Here is an 18,403-nt window from a genome sequence, read left to right on the forward strand (position 1 = left end):
GCCCATGATTTTAAAAAGTACTCCTAAGATTTTTTCCCCATCATTCATCTTGGCTTCATAATACAGTTATTTTTGTTGAGTTTAGTCATCATTTCTCAATTTGCAGTAAGTCAGCCAGTCAGATGTGCAGCCCCCCCCCCCCCCCCCCCCCAATCGCTTTCCCATCTCTTTCAAACATAGCGTCTCAATTTCCCATCAATCCACAGACCCTTAAGAGACTGACTGTTAGAACTGTTAACAGGTGAATGTTTATCAATAATTAGAAGAAGCAAATTTGTCAAAAGTGCAGCGTCTGGAAACTCCTTATAAATCACATCAGACACAAGAGTCACAGCAGAATATTTTGTATGATCTCTTACACACCATTTTAGGCCCAGCTTTTGGAACATCGGCTCTCCTAGATAGATCACTGCATCTAATAGGTACAAAAATAATCTTCTTCCTCTTGAGCAGACAGTTTGATTAATCAATATTCTCTGGTTCCCAAGAAAGTATACCTCTCTGTTTACATCACATACACTATCAAGCATTTCACACATTATTTAGATAGCACTTGGCCTAACAGTCACTATAGTAACACCTCATAATTAAAGGCTTTAGATGTGCCAAGTGAACCTGTAACCACAACACTCCAACAACACTTGACAAAAAGATCTTCTCTAAGCATTTCAGAGATTTGTCTCTGAATATATACTGAACAAAAATATGAAAGCAACATGTTAAGTGTTTGTTTCATGAGCTGAAATAAAAAGGGACCAAGATATGTTCCATACGCACCAAAAGGTTATTTCGCGCAAATGTTGTGCACAAATTTGGTTCCATCCCTGTTAGTGAGCATTTCTCCTTTGCCAAGATAATCCATCCACCTGACAGGTGTGGCATATCAAGAAGCTGATTAAACAGCATGCTCATTACACAGGTGCACTTTATCCTGGGGACAATAAAAAGGCCACTAAAATGTGCAGTTGTCTCACATGACACAATACCACAGATGTCTCAAGTTTTGAGGGAGCGTGCAATTGGCATGCTGACTGCATGAATGTCTACCAGAACTGTTGTCAGAGAATTTCTCTACCATAAGCTGCCTCTGTCGTTTTAGAAAATGTCAGCAAGTCCAACCGGCCTCACAACTGCAGACCACGTGTAACAACACCAGCCCAGGACCTCCACATCCGGCTTCTTCACATGCGGGATAGTCTGAGACCAGCCACCCAGCAACTGATGAAATTGAGAAGTATTTCTGTCTGTAATAAAGCCCTTTTGTGGGTTAAAACTCATTCTGATCAGCTGGGTCTGGCTCACCAGGTCCACCCATGGCTGCTCCCCTGCCCAGTCATGTGAAATCCATAGATTAGGGCATAATTCATTTATTTAAATTGCCCGATTTTCTTATATAACTAACTCAGTAAAATTGTTGCGTCTATATTTTAGTTTAGGGTATATAGAGAGAAAAAAAAAAAAAACATAAGTATTCCTTTCTCTTTTATATATGTTATATCCTGCTATTGCTACTGCTGTATCAAAAGGAATGATCCAAGATCCAAGATCCAAGTCTCAGAAGAGGTTAATATATTATTGTTGTTATCTGATGTTACCAGGTTATTGATTTCATGAACCTTATTTCTGAGGCTACATATATTAATATGGGCTATTTTCAGCCCTTTCCTGGGTAGCCTCAGACATAATATGGAAAAGAACAAACAAAGAGGATTTAAAAAAAAAAAAACATCAGTCCATTTGCGTGTGCTGCGGGGTTGAAGCTACAAACCCATAGGTTCGTCTCCCATCCCTTCCAGGCTTTTGGGAGGGAGGGTGAAAATAAAAAATAAGAAACCGGCACACTGCTCTTGCTAGTATCACTGGTCTTGATAGTATCACTGCTCTAGCTAGTATCACTGGTCTTGCTAGTATCACTGGTCTTGCTAGTATCACTGGTCTTGCTAGTATCACTGGTCTTGCTAGTATCACTGCTCTTGCTAGTATCACTGGTCTTGCTAGTATCACTGGTCTTGCTAGTATCACTGCTCTTGCTAGTATCACTGGTCTTGCTAGTATCACTGCTCTTGCTAGTATCACTGGTCTTGCTAGTATCACTGGTCTTGCTAGTATCACTGGTCTTGCTAGTATCACTGGTCTTGCTAGTATCACTGGTCTTGCTAGTATCACTGCTCTTGCTAGTATCACTGGTCTTGCTTAAGCTTTAAGTATTGGCCTCACGGCCGAGGGTGGACAATGAGGCTGACATAGCAGATGTAAGCAATGTCCCAACGCGCTCCGGCAACTTTCATGGCCCGAGATAAGTTATTTTCTCTTCTGGCGCACATTTTTCAGGATAGTCCTTGGTGAGGAAGATGCACATTCCTCTCAAGTTCTTGGCTCTTTCCAGAACAGCTACCTTGTCCTTGAACCTCAAGAACTTGACCACTATTGGCCTGGGCTTGTCACCTGGGTTGGTGGTGAGTTTTCTAGTCCTCTGGGCATGCTCCACCTCAAATCTTCCTATGATCCATCTTCAATTTCTCAGAGATCATTTTCCCTCACTTTGTCCTCAGACTTCATCCAGGTATCATTGTTGAGATCCTGCAATTCCATCCACAACCATGTTGTTCCGCCGTCATTGTTATCATGGATTCACACATACAGGATGAGAGAGGTGCTTATGCCCTAGGCAGAGAGAGGATGAGGGAGGTGCTTATGCCCTAGACCAGGGAGAGGATGAGGGAGGTGCTTATGCCCTAGGCAGAGAGAGGATGAGAGAGGTGCTTATGCCCTAGGCAGAGAGAGGTGCTTATGCCCTAGGCAGAGAGAGGTGCTTATGCCCTAGGCAGAGAGAGGTGCTTATGCCCTAGGCAGAGAGAGGTGCTTATGCCCTAGGCAGAGAGAGGTGCTTATGCCCTAGGCAGAGAGAGGTGCTTATGCCCTAGGCAGAGAGAGGATGAGAGAGGTGCTTAAGCCCTAGACCAGGGAGAGGATGAGGGAGGTGCTTATGCCCTAGGCAGAGAGAGGTGCTTATGCCCTAGGCAGAGAGAGGTGCTTATGCCCTAGGCAGAGAGAGGTGCTTATGCCCTAGGCAGAGAGAGGATGAGGGAGGTGCTTATGCCCTAGGCAGAGAGAGGATGAGGGAGGTGCTTATGCCCTAGGCAGAGAGAGGATGAGGGAGGTGCTTATGCCCTAGGCAGAGAGAGGATGAGGGAGGTGCTTATGCCCTAGGCAGAGAGAGGATGAGGGAGGTGCTTATGCCCTAGGCAGAGAGAGGATGAGAGAGGTGCTTATGCCCTAGGCAGAGAGGATGAGGGAGGTGCTTATGCCCTAGACCAGGGATTGGCAATTCCAGTCCTCGAGCGCCTGATTGGTGCCACAGTCTTGTCCGAGCACCAGCTAACACACCTGACTCCAATAATCACCTAATCATGATCTTCAGTTTAGAATTACATTAGTTTAATCAGCTGTGTTTGCTAGGGATAGGGATGGGGATGGGGGGGGGGGGGGGGGGGGGGGAAAGTGTGACACCAAATCAGGCTGGAGATGACCACCTATGCTCGGCAGGGTAGCCTAGTGGTTAGCGCATTGGACTAGTAACCGAAAGGTTGCAAGTTCGAATCCCGAAGCTGACAAGGTACAAATCTGTCATTCTGCCCCTGAATAGGCAGTTAACCCACTGTTCCTAGGCCGTAATTGAAAATAAGAATTTGTTATTAACTGACTTGGCTAGTTAAATAAAGGTAAAATTAAAAAATAAATGCTCTAAAAACAGAGAGATTAAGATCTTTGGGTTGCATTCATTCTGTCATTCGCACATTCTTGGAAAGATGTCATGTGATGAAAACGTGTTGTTAGTTCTATAAAGCAGTAATCCATTAGGTTTACCTCAGGTCCAAGCTAGCACCATTTATTCACACAGAGTTCCCTTTCGGCTAACTCAATCTACTGGATGACATTTTTTTGTTTTTGTTTGTTAAAATCAACATTTTGTTCCTGCCATTTTAGCCTTAAAAAAAAATAAACATTAGGAGCAGTAAAAATTAGTGAAGTGGTGAGAGATTCTCCTTGTAACTGTACCTTGTAGAAGACGTCCGGTACGTACTGCTCTGTGCTGGACTCTTTAGCGTAGCCCAGCTCGGGGGCGTCTCGGCAGGGCAGTAGACACTCATCTCTGACCAGAGCCATGCACTGGTTAGACACCTGGTAACCCTCAAAGTGCACCTGGTTATCAGGACCACCTGCAGGGAGAGGAAGTGAGGCACACAGTCACCCTCACAGAACATCTGGAAAAAAATCACAAGACAGGCAGTCATCATCATCATCATCAAGCATGATTGATCCGTTATACAATAGTGCAGGCCCGGGATAGCCACATTATATTCATAGACTCATGGCCATGGTTGTGGTGAAATATCCTCATCTCATTAATCCATGGGACATTTCATTCACACCCAAGTTCACATCCCAAACTTGTAGTGAGCCGGTCGGTGCAAACACTCGTCACTAAACACCCAGGTTCGAGTCCCATAGGGCGGCGCACCATTGGCCCAGCGTCGTCCGGGTTAGGGTTGGCGGGGTAGGCCGTCATTGTAGAATAAGAATTTGTTCTTAACGGACTTGCTTAGCTAAATACAAAAAGGTTTTTAAAAATTTAAAGTATTGAAACAACGTGCTGTTTTACTATCCTCAAAGCAAAGTCCACCATGTACAGTTGAAGTCAGAAGTTTACATACATTTAAACTCAGTTTTTCACAATTCCTGACATTTAATCCTAATAAAAATTCCCCGTCTTAGGTTGGTTAGAATCACCACTTTATTTTAAGAATATGAAATGTCAGAATAATAGTAGAGAGAATAATTTATTTCTTGCATCACATTCCCAGTGGGTCAGAAGTTTACATACACTCAATTAGTATTTGGTAGCATTGCCTTTAAATTGTTTAACTTGGGTCAAACGTTTCAGGGAGCCTTCCACAAGCTTCCCACAATAATTTGGATGAATTTTGGCCCATTCCTCCTGACAGAGCTGGTGTAACTGAGTTCAGGTTTGTAGGCCTCCTTGCTCGCACATGCTTTTTCAGTTGTGCCCACACATTTTCTATAGGATTGAGGTCAGGGCTTTGTGATGGCCACTCCAATACCTTGACTTTGTTGGCCTTAAGCCATTCTGACACAACTTTGGGAGTATGCTTGGGGTTATTGTCATATGGAAGACCCATTTGCGACTAAGCTTTAACTTCCTGACTGATGTCTTGAGATATCCACGTAATGTTTCTTCCTCATGACGCCATCTATTTTGTGAAGTGAACCAGTCCCTCCTGCAGCAAAGCACCCCCACAACATGATGCTGCCACCCCCGTGCTTCATGGTTGGGATTGGTGTTCATTGGCTTGCAAGCCTCCCCCTTTTCCCTCCAAACATAACGATGGTCATTATGGCCAAACAGTTCTATTTTTGTTTCATCAGACCAGAGGACATTTCTCCAAAAAGTACGATCTTTGTCCCCATGTGGAGTTGCAAACGGTAGCCTGGCTTTTTAAAATGGCGATTTGGAGCAGTGGCTTCTTCCTTGCAGAGCGGCCTTTCAGGTTATGTCGATATAGGAATCATTTTACTGGGATATAGATACTTTTGTACCTGTTTCCTCCAGCATCTTCACGAGTTTGAAGGTCGGCCTTGAAATACATCCACAGGTACATCTCCAATTGACTCAAATGATGTCAATTAGCCTATCAGAAGCTTCTAAAGCCATGACATAATTTTCTGGAATTTTCCAAGCTGTTTAAAGGCACAGTCAACTTTGTGTATGTAAACTTCTGACCCACTGAAATTGCGATAGTGAATTATAAGTGAAATAATCGGTCTATAAACAATCGTTGGAAAAATAACGTGTGCTATCCACAAAGTAGATGTCCTAACCGACTTGCCAAAACTATAGTTTGTTAACAAGAAATTTGTGGAGTGGTTGAAAAACGAGTTTCAATGACCTAAGTGTTTGTAAACTTCCAACTTCAACTGTACCTACTGCTATAGAGCGAGTCAGACAACTAGGACACATCTACACCTGCTTCTGGTCTGGTAGGATTCTGTTGTAGAAGTCATTAGATGGCCTTGTTAGGTCCGTGTACCTGTGGCCACCACAGTGATAAACTTGGACCCAAAGTGTCCGTCGGGTGAGAGTCTGCAGGGGTTACACTGTTGGTTCTGGAAGTGTCCAGCCGTGATGCACTCCTCCGCACTTAGGAAGTACGAGTCCTTGTTCCTGGTGTATTTGACCGTGCCTATCCTGGTGTCCTCAGAGAGAAGGTCAGTGAAGATCCACCCCACCTTCAGTAAAGACCACATAGGAAAACTACGGTCAGCAAAGTCAAGCACATCAAACTCCACATTGTTGGACTAAGAATATATATTATACTTTTGTCGAGTAACCTATATATTCGTAAGGTAATTCTCTGGTGTGGACAGCTATAGTAACATACACTGCATTCAGGAAGCATTTAGACCCCTTGACTTTTCCCCCCCATTTTGTTACAGCCTTACTCTAAACTAGATTTTTTTAAACCCCCCCCCCACCCACCCTCTCAATCTACAGACAATACTCCATAACGACAAAGCAAACGTTTTTTTTATTATTACATTTATACCAATTTATAAAACACAAAACAGAAATATCACATTTACATAAGTATTCAGACCCTTTACTCAGTACTTTGTTGAAACACCTTTGGTAAGTACAGCCTTGAGTCTTCTTGGGTGTGACACTAAAAGCTTGGCACATTTGGGGAGTTTCTCCCATTCTTTGAAGATCCTCTCAAGCGCTGCCAGGTTGGATGGGGAGCGTCTCTCCAGAGATGCTCGATCGATCGGGTTGAAGTCCGGGCTCTGGCTGGGCCACTAAAGGACATTCAGAAACTTGTCCACGGCCACTCCTGCGTTGTCTTGTCTGTGTGCTTAGGGTCGTTGTCCTGTTGGAAGGTGAACCTTCGCCCCAGTCTGAGGTCGTGCTCTGGAGCAGGTTTTCATCAAGGATCTCTGTACTTTACTCTGTTCATCTTTTCCTCCATCCTGAATAGTCTCCCAGTCCCTGAAAAACATTCCCACAGCATGATGCTGCCACCACCACGCTTCACCGTAGGGATGTCGCCAGGTTTCCTTCCTCTGTCTGGCCACTACCATAGAGGCCTGATTGGTGGAGTGCTGCAGAGATGGTTGCCGTTCTGGAAGGTTCTCCCATCTCTACAGATATACATAGCTCCGGAGTTTGAGTGACCATCGGGGTCTTGGTCACCTCCCTGACCAAGGTCCTTCTCTCACGATTGCGCAGTTTGGCCAGGCAGCTGTGTTATTGCAGAACTTCAATGCAGCAGAAATTTTATGGTACCCTTCCCCAGATCTGTGTCTCGACTCCTAAGACCTCATGGCTTGGATTGTCAACTGTGACATTATATCGACAGGTGTGTGCCTTTCCAAATCATGTCCAATCAATTTAAATTTACCACAGAGGGACTCCAATCAAGTTGTTTGAAACATCAAGGCTGATTAATGGAAACAGGATGCACCAGAACTCAATTTTGACTCGCGTAGCATAGAGTCGGAATACTTATGTAAATAAGGTATTACGTATTTAATAAATCAGCAAACATTTCTAGAAACCTGTTTTCGCTTTGTCATTATGGGGTATGGTGTGTAGATTGATGAGGGAATCAATTTTTAATATCCCTTTTAGAACAATATATATATATATATATATAAAATAAAACGTGGAGAAAGGGAAAGGGTCTGAATACTTCTCGAATGCACTGATTGGGCGTCTTTCTTAAAATCCATGATGGCTGCGTAAACGTCCTACACATTACATACACTATGGCCTGAGGGCATATGGAAGCTGTTTAAAGCCCCTATCTTGTATAGACTGAGGAATCTAGGGAATGCCTCATATTGATGAGTGCCTCATGACCCCAGTGGTCTATAATGATGGGCCAGTCAGACTGGACAGTAGCTGTCCTTAAAATCAAATTGAATTTGTCACAGACATGGTTAGCAGATGCTAATGCCAGTGTAGTGAAATGCTTGTGCTTCTGGTTACGACAGTGCAGTAATATCTAACAAGTAATCTAACAGTTTCCCAACAACTACCTCATACACACACATCTAAAGGGGTGAATGAGAATATGTACATATAAATATATTGATGAGTGATGACCGAGTGGCATAGGCAAAGTGTAGTAGGTGGTATAAAATACAGTAAATACATTTGAGTAATGTAAGATATGTAAACATTACTAAAGTGGCATTGTACAAAGTGACTAGTGATCCATTTGTTAAAGTGGCCAGTGATTAGGTCTCCTTGTAGGCAGCAGTCTCCGAGTTGGTGATTGCTGTTTAGCAGTCTGATGGCCTTGAGATAGAAGCTGCTCTCCTGCACCTGTTCTCCCTGAGTGATGGGGAATACAACCCAGATGTTCTCCTGCACCTGTTCTCCCTGAGTGATGGGGAATACAACCCAGATGTTCTCCTGCACCTGTTCTCCCTGAGTGATGGGGAATACAACCCAGATGTTCTCCTACACCTGTTCCCAGATGTTCTCCTATACCTGTTCCCAGATGTTCTCCTATACCTGTTCCCCCTGAGTGATGGGGAATACAACCCAGATGTTCTCCTACACCTGTTCCCCCTGAGTGACGGGGAATACAACCCAGATGTTCTCCTACACCCGTTCCCCCTGAGTGATGGGGAATACAACCCAGATGTTCTCCTGCACCCGTTCCCCCTGAGTGATGGGGAATACAACCCAGATGTTCTCCTGCACCCGTTCCCCCTGAGTGATGGGGAATACAACCCAGATGTTCTCCTATACCTGTTCCCAGATGTTCTCCTACACCTGTTCTCCCTGAGTGACGGGGAATACAACCCAGATGTTCTCCTGCACCTGTTCTCCCTGAGTGACGGGGAATACAACCCAGATGTTCTCCTATACCTGTTCCCAGATGTTCTCCTATACCTGTTCCCAGATGTTCTCCTATACCTGTTCCCCCTGAGTGACGGGGAATACAACCCAGATGTTCTCCTATACCTGTTCTCCCTGAGTGACGGGGAATACAACCCAGATGTTCTCCTATACCTGTTCCCAGATGTTCTCCTATACCTGTTCCCAGATGTTCTCCTATACCTGTTCCCAGATGTTCTCCTATACCTGTTCCCCCTGAGTGACGGGGAATACAACCCAGATGTTCTCCTATACCTGTTCCCAGATGTTCTCCTATACCTGTTCCCCCTGAGAGACGGGGTACGACCCTATATCTGTTCTCCCTGAGTGACGGGGAAATACAACCCAGAAGTTCTCCTATACCTGTTCCCAGATGTTCTCCTATACCTGTTCCCCCTGAGAGACGGGGTACGACCCAGATGTTCTCATATACCTGTTCCCCCTGAGAGACGGGGTACGACCCAGATGTTCTCCTATACCTGTTCCCCGAGAGACGGGGTACGACCCAGATGTTCTTCTATACCCGTTCCCAGATGTTCTTCTATACCTGTTCCCCGAGAGACGGGGTATGACCCAGATGTTCTCCTGCACCTGTTCCCCCTGAGAGACGGGGAATACAACCCAGATGTTCCCCTGCACCTGTTCCCCCTGAGAGACGGGGTACGACCCAGATGTTCTTCTATACCTGTTATCTGTGAGTGAAGGGGGTACGACCCAGATGAAGGGTTGTACATGGAAAAGGATACTACCCCTCCAACGCTGTGATACATTGTGACATCAAAATACAAATGTGGCACTAAGTCAGCTGGACACATATTGAAGAGCACAAGAGTTTAGAGATAAGGGTACTAGGCAGAATCAAAATTTGGATCAGGGAAAGTCCATATTTTTAGCTTGTGGTGTCGTCTAACCTTGCGCAGGCCCAGCTTGGCTGCGATCTCCTCCACGGCTGCAGCTTTAGGGTCCTCTACCAGCTCAAGACTGTTCTGGGTGGCAATCTGATGGACAGAGGAATTCACAAGAGCTCAAATTCAACCAACTAAATCAAAACACATCTAGGATAAACATTTCCATTTATTTTTTATTTTTTAAAGTACACTAGCTTAAAGTTGTTTCCAATACCCTAAGAATATATGCTGGCCTTCTAGACAGAGTTCCTCTGTCCAGTGTCTGTTCTTTTGCCCATCTTAATCTTTTATTTTTTGATTGGCCAGTCTGATATATGGCTTTTTCCACCGTAACCCCACCATAGGGGCACACTGTTCACAACTTTAACCGCCATACACGTGGTCAGCGGTTGTGAGGCCGGTTGGAAGAACTGCCATTTTCTCTAAAACAATGTAGCAGGGGGCTTATGGTAGAGAAATTAATTCAATTATCTGGCAACAGTTCTGGTGAACATTCCTGTAGTAATCATGCCAATTGCACACTCCCCAAACCTTCAGACAACTGTGGCATTGTGTCATGTGACAAAACTGCACATTTTAGTGGCCTTTTATTGTACCCAAGTACAAGGTGCACCTGTGTAATGATACTGCTGTTTAATCAGCTTCTTGATATGCCTCACCTGTCAGGTGGATGTATTATCTTGGCAAAGGAGAAATGCTCACTAACAGGGATGTAAACACACCTGTGCACAACATTTGAGACGATGAAGCTTTGTGTGTGTGTGGAACATTTCTGGAATATTTTATTTCAGCTCATGAAACCAACAGTTTACACGTTGCGCTTGTATTTTTGTTCAGTGTAGATACAATGATCTGATTACTTAAGTCTGTGATAAATACTGCTCCTGCAACAGCAGCACTTGGTCAATACCCATTGAAAGTGAACCTACTGCCATCCTGTGGCTAATTAATCTCACTACATCTACAAATCACTAACAAACCATTGGATTGAGTCCAGAGCGCTGAACACTCACCTGCGGGGGTTCGTAGATGGCAGCAACCTCTGCTCTGATGGCCAGAGGGATGTCTTTGTGCTCCGTGTACCTGCCGTACAGGTAGCCCATCCTCTGGCTGCCCGTCTTCCTCCAGAAGTCCAGGAAACGGTCTGCGATGGTGTGGTTCTCAAACATGATGTTGTCTATATGTCTGTATTTCTGTTGGCGGGGATGAGGCGGGTTATTAAATCAACAACTCCACTAGGAAATGAGTAGAGGTTGAGAAACCTCTCTGAGGTGCATTCCAATAGGTTACAGTGGATTCGTCTCCTCGTGTCCTTTTCTAATCTGAAGTGATGTGACCGAAGTGGGCAGGTGAAGAAGTGAAATCAAATAGCCTTGTAAGCACCAATCCACCACATGTCCTTGTTATCACCCATCCTGTGAAGCCCAATGACTAAATGAAGCCAAGAAAACAAGGAGGAGCTACTCTAGAAAAGGGTTTGCCAAACTCGGTCCTGCCCCACCCCCCTCTCTAGGTGCATATTTTTGTTTTTTGCCCTAGCACTACACAGAGCATTCAAATAATCAAAGCTCGATGGTTATTTTAACATCAGCTGTATAGTGCTAGTGCAAAAACAAATACAAATGTAAACATGTGCCCGGGGGGGGCCCCAGGACCGAGTTTGGGAATCCCTGCTTTAGACTTCCTGAGATGGACTCTTGGCAGTAAAGTGGAGTATTGAGATGGACCCTTGGCAGTAAAGAGGAGAGAGTTATAGGGTGTACTTGTCTATTGAGGGTGATGGCGCTGGGCTGGCACTTGGTGCAGATCCCCTCTGGCCAGGGAGGGTGGCCCTCGCAGCCCGACTTGATCTTACAGCTGATGTTCTCCAGGGCCACAAACTTCCCTCTGAAGAGGAAAATAAGATTTGAATAAAGAGACAAAGAGCTTGTGGATGTGGCCAATCCTCCTGCTGGAGAAGAGCAGAGAATACAGAGTGTATATTCTTTTGATATCGTCATGGCAAACATGTTGCCAAGACAATACAGACAGATCTAGAACCAGGCTACAGGCTAGAGCCACTCACTTGTCAGCGCCTCCTGTCAGCTTGCGGATGTAGGCATGGAATGACATGTGTTTGACAGGTGGCTCTAGATGACTCAGATACTCTTCGTCAAAAGGCTGGCAGATAGAAAACAATTCAAATTCACAGCGAAGTTGACACGTAAAACAAATTTAAAGCAACACAGTCAATTGTTGGACGAACGAAGGAGGAAAGAGCACTTACCTCTAGGGGCACACAGTGCACGCACTTTCCCATAGATCCATGTCGACACCTGAAACAAGAACTGAATCAATACACTGATACAATTGAATGGCTTAATACAATTACATATCTAGCTGGCAACAGTCTCTTATGTCTGTGGATCTCTGCTCCTATAGATCTTTATGTACATAAATATCTCTGCTCCTATAGATCTTTATGTACATAAATATCTCTGCTCCTATAGATCTTTATGTATATAAATCTCTGCTCCTATAGATCTTTATGTATATAAATATCATTGCTCCCATAGATCTTTATGTATATAAATATCTCTGCTCCCATAGATCTTTATGAATATAAATATCTCTGCTCCCATAGATCTTTATGAATATAAATATCTTACAGCTGTAGGATCGATGCTCCTGTTATGGGTGTGAACGTTTAAACTAAATTCATACAGGACGGCCACCGCGGCAACCCTAACGTTACAGGACGGCCACCGCGGCAACCCTAACGTTACAGGACGGCCACCCTAACGTTACAGGACGGCCACCGCGGCAACCCTAACGTTACAGGACGGCCACCGCGGCCTTCCTAACGTTACAGGACGGCCACCGCGGCCTTCCTAACGTTACAGGACAGCCACCGCGGCAACATCTACATTGCTTGCTCTTTGGGGTTTCAGACTGGGTTTCCGTGTAAGCACTTTGTAACAACTGCTGGTGTAAAAAGAGCTTTATAAATACATTTGATTAATTAATTGATGCATCTTTCACATTTTTTGGGCCACGGATATAAAGCGCGATGTACGTCATCACTAACACCCGACTACAGAAATGATTGCAGTTGATATGCAGGCATTGTCAATGGCCTAGCTAATTTCCCCCCAAACATCAGACACCCCCTAACTTTGGGCACAACCTTTAAATGGACTGGAAAATAACGGTACATTTTGCAATTAAAGACAACCTCCTAGCTAGCTGACCACCTATTTTCATTGCAGTTTATGTAACGTAAGTTAGGTTGAAAAAAATATATATATTATATATATTTATTACATACACACACACACGTTTGGGGTCCATTAAAATATCAAATTGATCAGAAATACAGTGTAGACATTGTTAAATGACCACTGTAGCTGGAAACGGCTTATTTTTTAAATGGAATATGTACATAGTCGTACAGAGGCCCTTTATCAGCAACCATCACTCCTGTGTTCCAATGGCACATTGTGCAACCCCTTCACAATTATGTTAGCACAGCTGAAAACTGTTCAAGAAGCAACAAAACTGCCCATCTTTAGACTAGTTGAGTATTTGGAGCATCAGCATTTGTGGGTTTGATTACAGGCTCAAAATGGCCAGAAACAAAGAACTTAGAAATCGTCTCTAACCAGAATAGAAAGAGTGGGAGGCCCCGGTGCACAACTGAGCAAGAGTGCAAGTACATTGTGTGTACATTGAGTACATCGAGTGTCTAGTGAGAGAAAGACGCCTCACAAGTCCTCAACTGGCAGCTTCGTTAAATAGTACCCTGCAAAACGCCAGTCTCAATGTCAACAGTGAAGAGGCGACTCCAGGATGCTGGCTTTCTGGGCAGAGTTGCAAAGAAAAAGCCATATCTCAGACTGGCCAATAAAAAGATGGGCAAAAGTACAGACACTGGACAGAGGAACTCTGCCTAGAAGGCCAGCATCCCGGAGTTGCCTCTTCACTGTTGACGTTGAGACCGGCGAGATCTATATTGACATCAAGTGTTTAAAAATCAAAGAAAAAAAAAAAAAAATGGCAGAATGTGAGCTAAAATCCCTCTGCTTTTATCTTCTCCCACTACCATATTTGGTATTGAGTGGAAACGCCAGGCGGATGCTTCACATTTCTACATCCGGTGAAATATCTGTCTCATTGTTCTAGCTGTGCCTCCAGTTAACAGCATTAGAACGCTCAAATGCCTCCCCTTTTAACCAGTAGGCCTAAAATCCCGGATTTGGTGCGTTCTCTTTTTCCCTGTTTGATTAGTGAGTTTAAAAACTAGATGGGCAGGCTTTTGTTAAAACAAGAAACCAAACTAGGCCCCTTGGCTAATGAATAAGCAACTTGCCTTCTTCAAAAACAATGTTATTGTTGCATATTTCAGTCTGGAACCTGGGGCAGTGTAACCTATTCTGCTACACTGTAGCAGTTCGCAAAAAAAAAAAAGCCTAATCTATTACTCCAAAACGGCAGCTTGTGGTTGGAACACACACTTCCTTACTTTAATCAACCTGTCCATTTTGAACGTGTGATCAAGCTGACTATTTGGCAAGGAATGTAGCTCTTCTACAGATTATGTTAGTGTATCTCATCAGTCATTTCTGTAGGCAGGAGCAGAGCTTGGATGTGTGTAAAAAAGAGCGTCAGATTGAAGATGAGTGAGCGACACGTAACGGAGAAATGTAAGGAGATGATCACATGGCTAGGTATCTTTTTTTTGGTTTGAGTCCCTAAACCGCAGTACACAAGTAACACTCGAGTCCAATGTGAATTAACAGTAGTCTTCGGGACAAAAATGTAACTCGCCCATGCAGATTCCAGATGCCTAATGCTACTATATATGACTGTGGAAGACTTGGGCGAAATACCGCTTATACCGGGGCATTTTGAAATACCGACAGCAAAGCAAAGGCCCCCCTCACCATCAGGCCTCCTCCTCCATGCTTCACAGTGGGAACCACACATGCAGAGATCATCCGTTCACCTGCTCTACCTCTCACAAAGTCATGGCGGTTGGAACCAAAAATGTCTCATTTGGACTCATTAAACCAAAGGACAGATATCCACCGGTCTATTGTCCATTGCTCATGTTTCTTGGCCCAAGCAAGTCTTCTTATTGGTGTCCTTTAGTGGTTTCTTTACAGCAATTCGACCATGATGGCCTGATTCACACACTCCTCTGAATAGTTGATGTAGAGGTGTGTCTGTTACTTGAAATCTGAAGCATTTATTTGGCCTGCAATTTCTGAGGCTGGTAACTCTAATGAACTTATCCTTTGCAGCAGAGTTAACTCTGGGCAATCCTTATGGAGAGGGAGTGTCATCATAACGCTTGATGGTTTTTGCAACTGCACTCGAAGAAACTGCACTTGAACAAACTTTCAAAGTTCTTGACGTTTTTCGGATTGACTGACCTTCACGTTTTAAAGTAATGATGGACTGTTCTTGCAATAATACGGACTTGGTCTTTTACCAAATAGGGCCATCTTCTGTATACCACCCCTACCTTGTCACAACACAACTGATTGGCTCATAACGCATTATTAGGGAAATAAATTCCACAAATGAAGGGACACTTGTTAATTGAAATGAAGCTGGTTATCCAAAGCTGTCACCAAGGCAAAGGGTGCCTACTTTGAAGTATCTCAAATATATTTTGATTTGTTCAACACTTTTTGGTTACTGCATGATTCCATATGTGTTATTTCATAGTTGTGACATCTTCACTATAAACTCTACAATGTAGAAAATAGTAGGTGTGTCCAAACTTGTGACTGGTATTGTATATAAACCTTACAGCTGTGGATCACTGTTCCTCTAGATCTTTGCTTAAATACAACATACAGGAAGTATATAAAGCTTTTACAGCTGTGGATCTTTATTCCTGTAGATCTTTGCTTAAATACAACATACAGGAAGTATATAAAGCTCTTACAGCTGTGGATCTTTATTCCTGTAGATCTTTCCCTCCTGCTTGGCCAGGTACTGGTCGATCTCGTCCTCGGAGATTTGGGGCGCCGAGTGGGAGCGTGACATCATGGACGATGAAGAAGAGGACGAATGGGAGGTAGAGGGTAGTGATGACGAGTGAGGCGTGGCCAGGTCCATGGTCTCTCCTGCCGGTCCCGGGGAGCCCGAGGGGTATAGGTAGAGCATGTCTCCATGTCTAGAGGGAGGGAAGAATTAGACACATTAAATTCACCCACACAATGAGCATAATGACAATCCAAGATAAAATGCTGAAGTGACTATATTGATGAGAACATGTGTAGCTAGCTAAATGGAGCAGTCTAACGACTAGTGATGCATGTAATAGGGCTAATAGGAACAACGCAATGCTGCTCCTAACTCACTTGATCTTCAGCAGGTTGAGGGTCTTATTCTGGGACTGGATCTCGTCAGTCTTGTTACGGTTCAGGAAGACGGTGAAGCCGTTGGAGGGGAATCCAAACTCTTTGCCCACCTGACAGTAGAAACAGAGTAATGACGATTAGTCCTGTCTCGCTTGCCAGACTCGTGGCACGGCGGTGGGAAGAGACTAGATAATGATGAGCTTTAGTTGAGGCTTAGGTAGGGCCACTTGTCTCCTGGAGCATGGCACATCATGAGTGTAGTATAAAGTAAAGTGTCTAATTGTCTATTAAAAGCCCATGAAATAAAAAAATAAAAAATAAATAAAAGGGGAAAACAAAGATTGTAAGAAATCTGGTTGTGAAGATCGCTCATGTCTCGCTAATCCTTCTATCAACTGTGTGTTTAACAAAGAGTGTTCACTCCACTTAATTTCACTACCCATTAAACTGTCAAAGCGGATTACCAAACAACAGGCTGACAGAGGAGAAAGTAAGACTGTCAGAGTTGCCTGGTCTACGGTCATTATCGCAGAGACATCCAAGATCTATCCAAGTCCTCGGAGTACTTCCGCTGAGCCTAAGTGGGTTTTCTTGCATTTAATCAAATCCATAATGCTTTAGTGGTGCAAAGAGAGTCAACCCTGTTGTACTGTTGGTCACATCTCACCAACAAAGGATAAGTCACAATTCCAAGAGATCAGCAGGAAAAACATTAACGACTGAGGATGTCCATGTTGCCAAACTGGAAGGTTAAAGCAAAAGGTGTCACTAAAGCAGGTTTCAATCCAACTTCATTTGAGTAAAGTGCGCACACACAAAAGTATGTGGACACCCCTTCAAAATGAGTGGTTCAGTTATTTCAGCCCCACACATCGCTATAGACAAACATTGGCAGTAGAATGGCCTTAGAGAAGTGCTCAGTGAATTGGTGGAGGAGGAATCCTGGTTTGGGGCTGTTTGGGGCTAGGCCCCTTAGTTCTAGCGACGGGAAATCTTAATGCTACATTCTAGACAATTCTATGCTTCCAACTTTGTGGCAATTCCACAAATGAACTTTTAAGAAGGCACACCGGTTAATTGAAATGCATTCCAGGTGACTACCTCATGAAGCTGGTTAAGAGAATGTCAAGCGAGTACATATCTGTCAAGGCAAAGGGTGGCTACTTTGAAGAATCTCAAATATATTTTGATTTGTTTAACCCTTTTTTGGTTAATACATGATTCCATATGTTTTAATTCATAGTTTTGATGTCTTCACTATCATTAAACAATGTAGAAAATATTAAAAATAAAGAAAACCCCTTTAATGAGTAGGTGTTCTAAAACTTTTGACCGGTTGTGTGTGTGTGTGTGTGTATTTCCTGATATTTCTTATACATCTCTCAGATATAGAGGACAGACACTTCAGAACCAACTTCCATTCCATTTTTTTTTTTGGGGGGGGGGGGGGGGGGGCACTATCTGTTGTTCCATGTAGTGAATATGTTATTCGATGCAATAATAGCAGAAAGCCCCCCCCAAAAAAAAAATTGTTCAGAACAATACCAAACAAAAAGATACCACGAGTGGTCTTAAAATTCTAAATCAAATAGCAAAATGATCCTCGGTATAACCTTCTCACACAATTCCACATAGCTTCCTAGACCCACACCCTTCCCACCCAGCTTAGACTCTTATGGGTTAATTAATGCCTCTCTGAGCTCTTCATGCAACTCTCCATTTCCATCTCTCCCCATCACTGACTGAGTGACTGTACATCTGAGACCAGGGAATAAAAAAAAATACCCTCATTGATCTGCCATACATTTCTTTTTTTTTTTTAACTCAAAGACATGCATTTTTAATAAGGCACTGCCGCAGGCAACCCTTCTCCACGGTGACCGAACAGCCGGCCACTCCTGATTCAGCCATTGATGTGGAAATTTGACTCCCACTTAAGATGTCCTACCCAATACTGTCTCGCAGTCACTGTGGTCCATTTGTGCCCAAGGCGTTGCCCATATTTCACTGTCATTATCTAAATTCTGCTAAGCCACAGTTAGACATTCATATCCATTTCATCCAAACACAATCTGGCTAGATGAAGTGGATTTGGAATGGAAAACCCTTACTGGAAGGTAGCTAGGTACTCCCAAGGGGTTTTATCCTGGCAGGATAGCAAGCAGCTGCTGTGG

At 43.8% G+C, this 18,403-nt stretch overlaps 1 protein-coding gene across 2 annotated transcripts in view; it reads right to left on the reverse strand.

Moving 5' to 3' along the window:
* LOC110499543 (nuclear protein localization protein 4 homolog) overlaps positions 1–18,403 on the reverse strand; it is a 34,262-nt gene that overhangs the window by 13,763 nt on the left and 2,096 nt on the right. The window contains exons 3-11 of one of the 2 annotated variants that reach the window (XM_036956312.2): positions 16,230–16,339; positions 15,812–16,042; positions 12,143–12,191; positions 11,942–12,036; positions 11,640–11,763; positions 10,890–11,069; positions 9,880–9,966; positions 6,111–6,309; positions 4,060–4,220 (exon numbers count right to left, since the gene is read on the reverse strand). In XM_036956312.2, coding sequence (XP_036812207.1) covers positions 4,060–4,220; positions 6,111–6,309; positions 9,880–9,966; positions 10,890–11,069; positions 11,640–11,763; positions 11,942–12,036; positions 12,143–12,191; positions 15,812–16,042; positions 16,230–16,339 — 1,236 coding nt within the window. Of the gene's footprint in view, positions 1–4,059; positions 4,221–6,110; positions 6,310–9,879; positions 9,967–10,889; positions 11,070–11,639; positions 11,764–11,941; positions 12,037–12,142; positions 12,192–15,742; positions 16,043–16,229; positions 16,340–18,403 lie in introns of those variants that run through there. The other variant, XM_090213107.1, reaches the window with a different exon arrangement.

Source organism: Oncorhynchus mykiss, chromosome 20 (assembly GCF_057628025.1).
Source record: "Oncorhynchus mykiss isolate SJ-2025 chromosome 20, ASM5762802v1, whole genome shotgun sequence".
Lineage (NCBI taxonomy): Eukaryota > Metazoa > Chordata > Actinopteri > Salmoniformes > Salmonidae > Oncorhynchus > Oncorhynchus mykiss.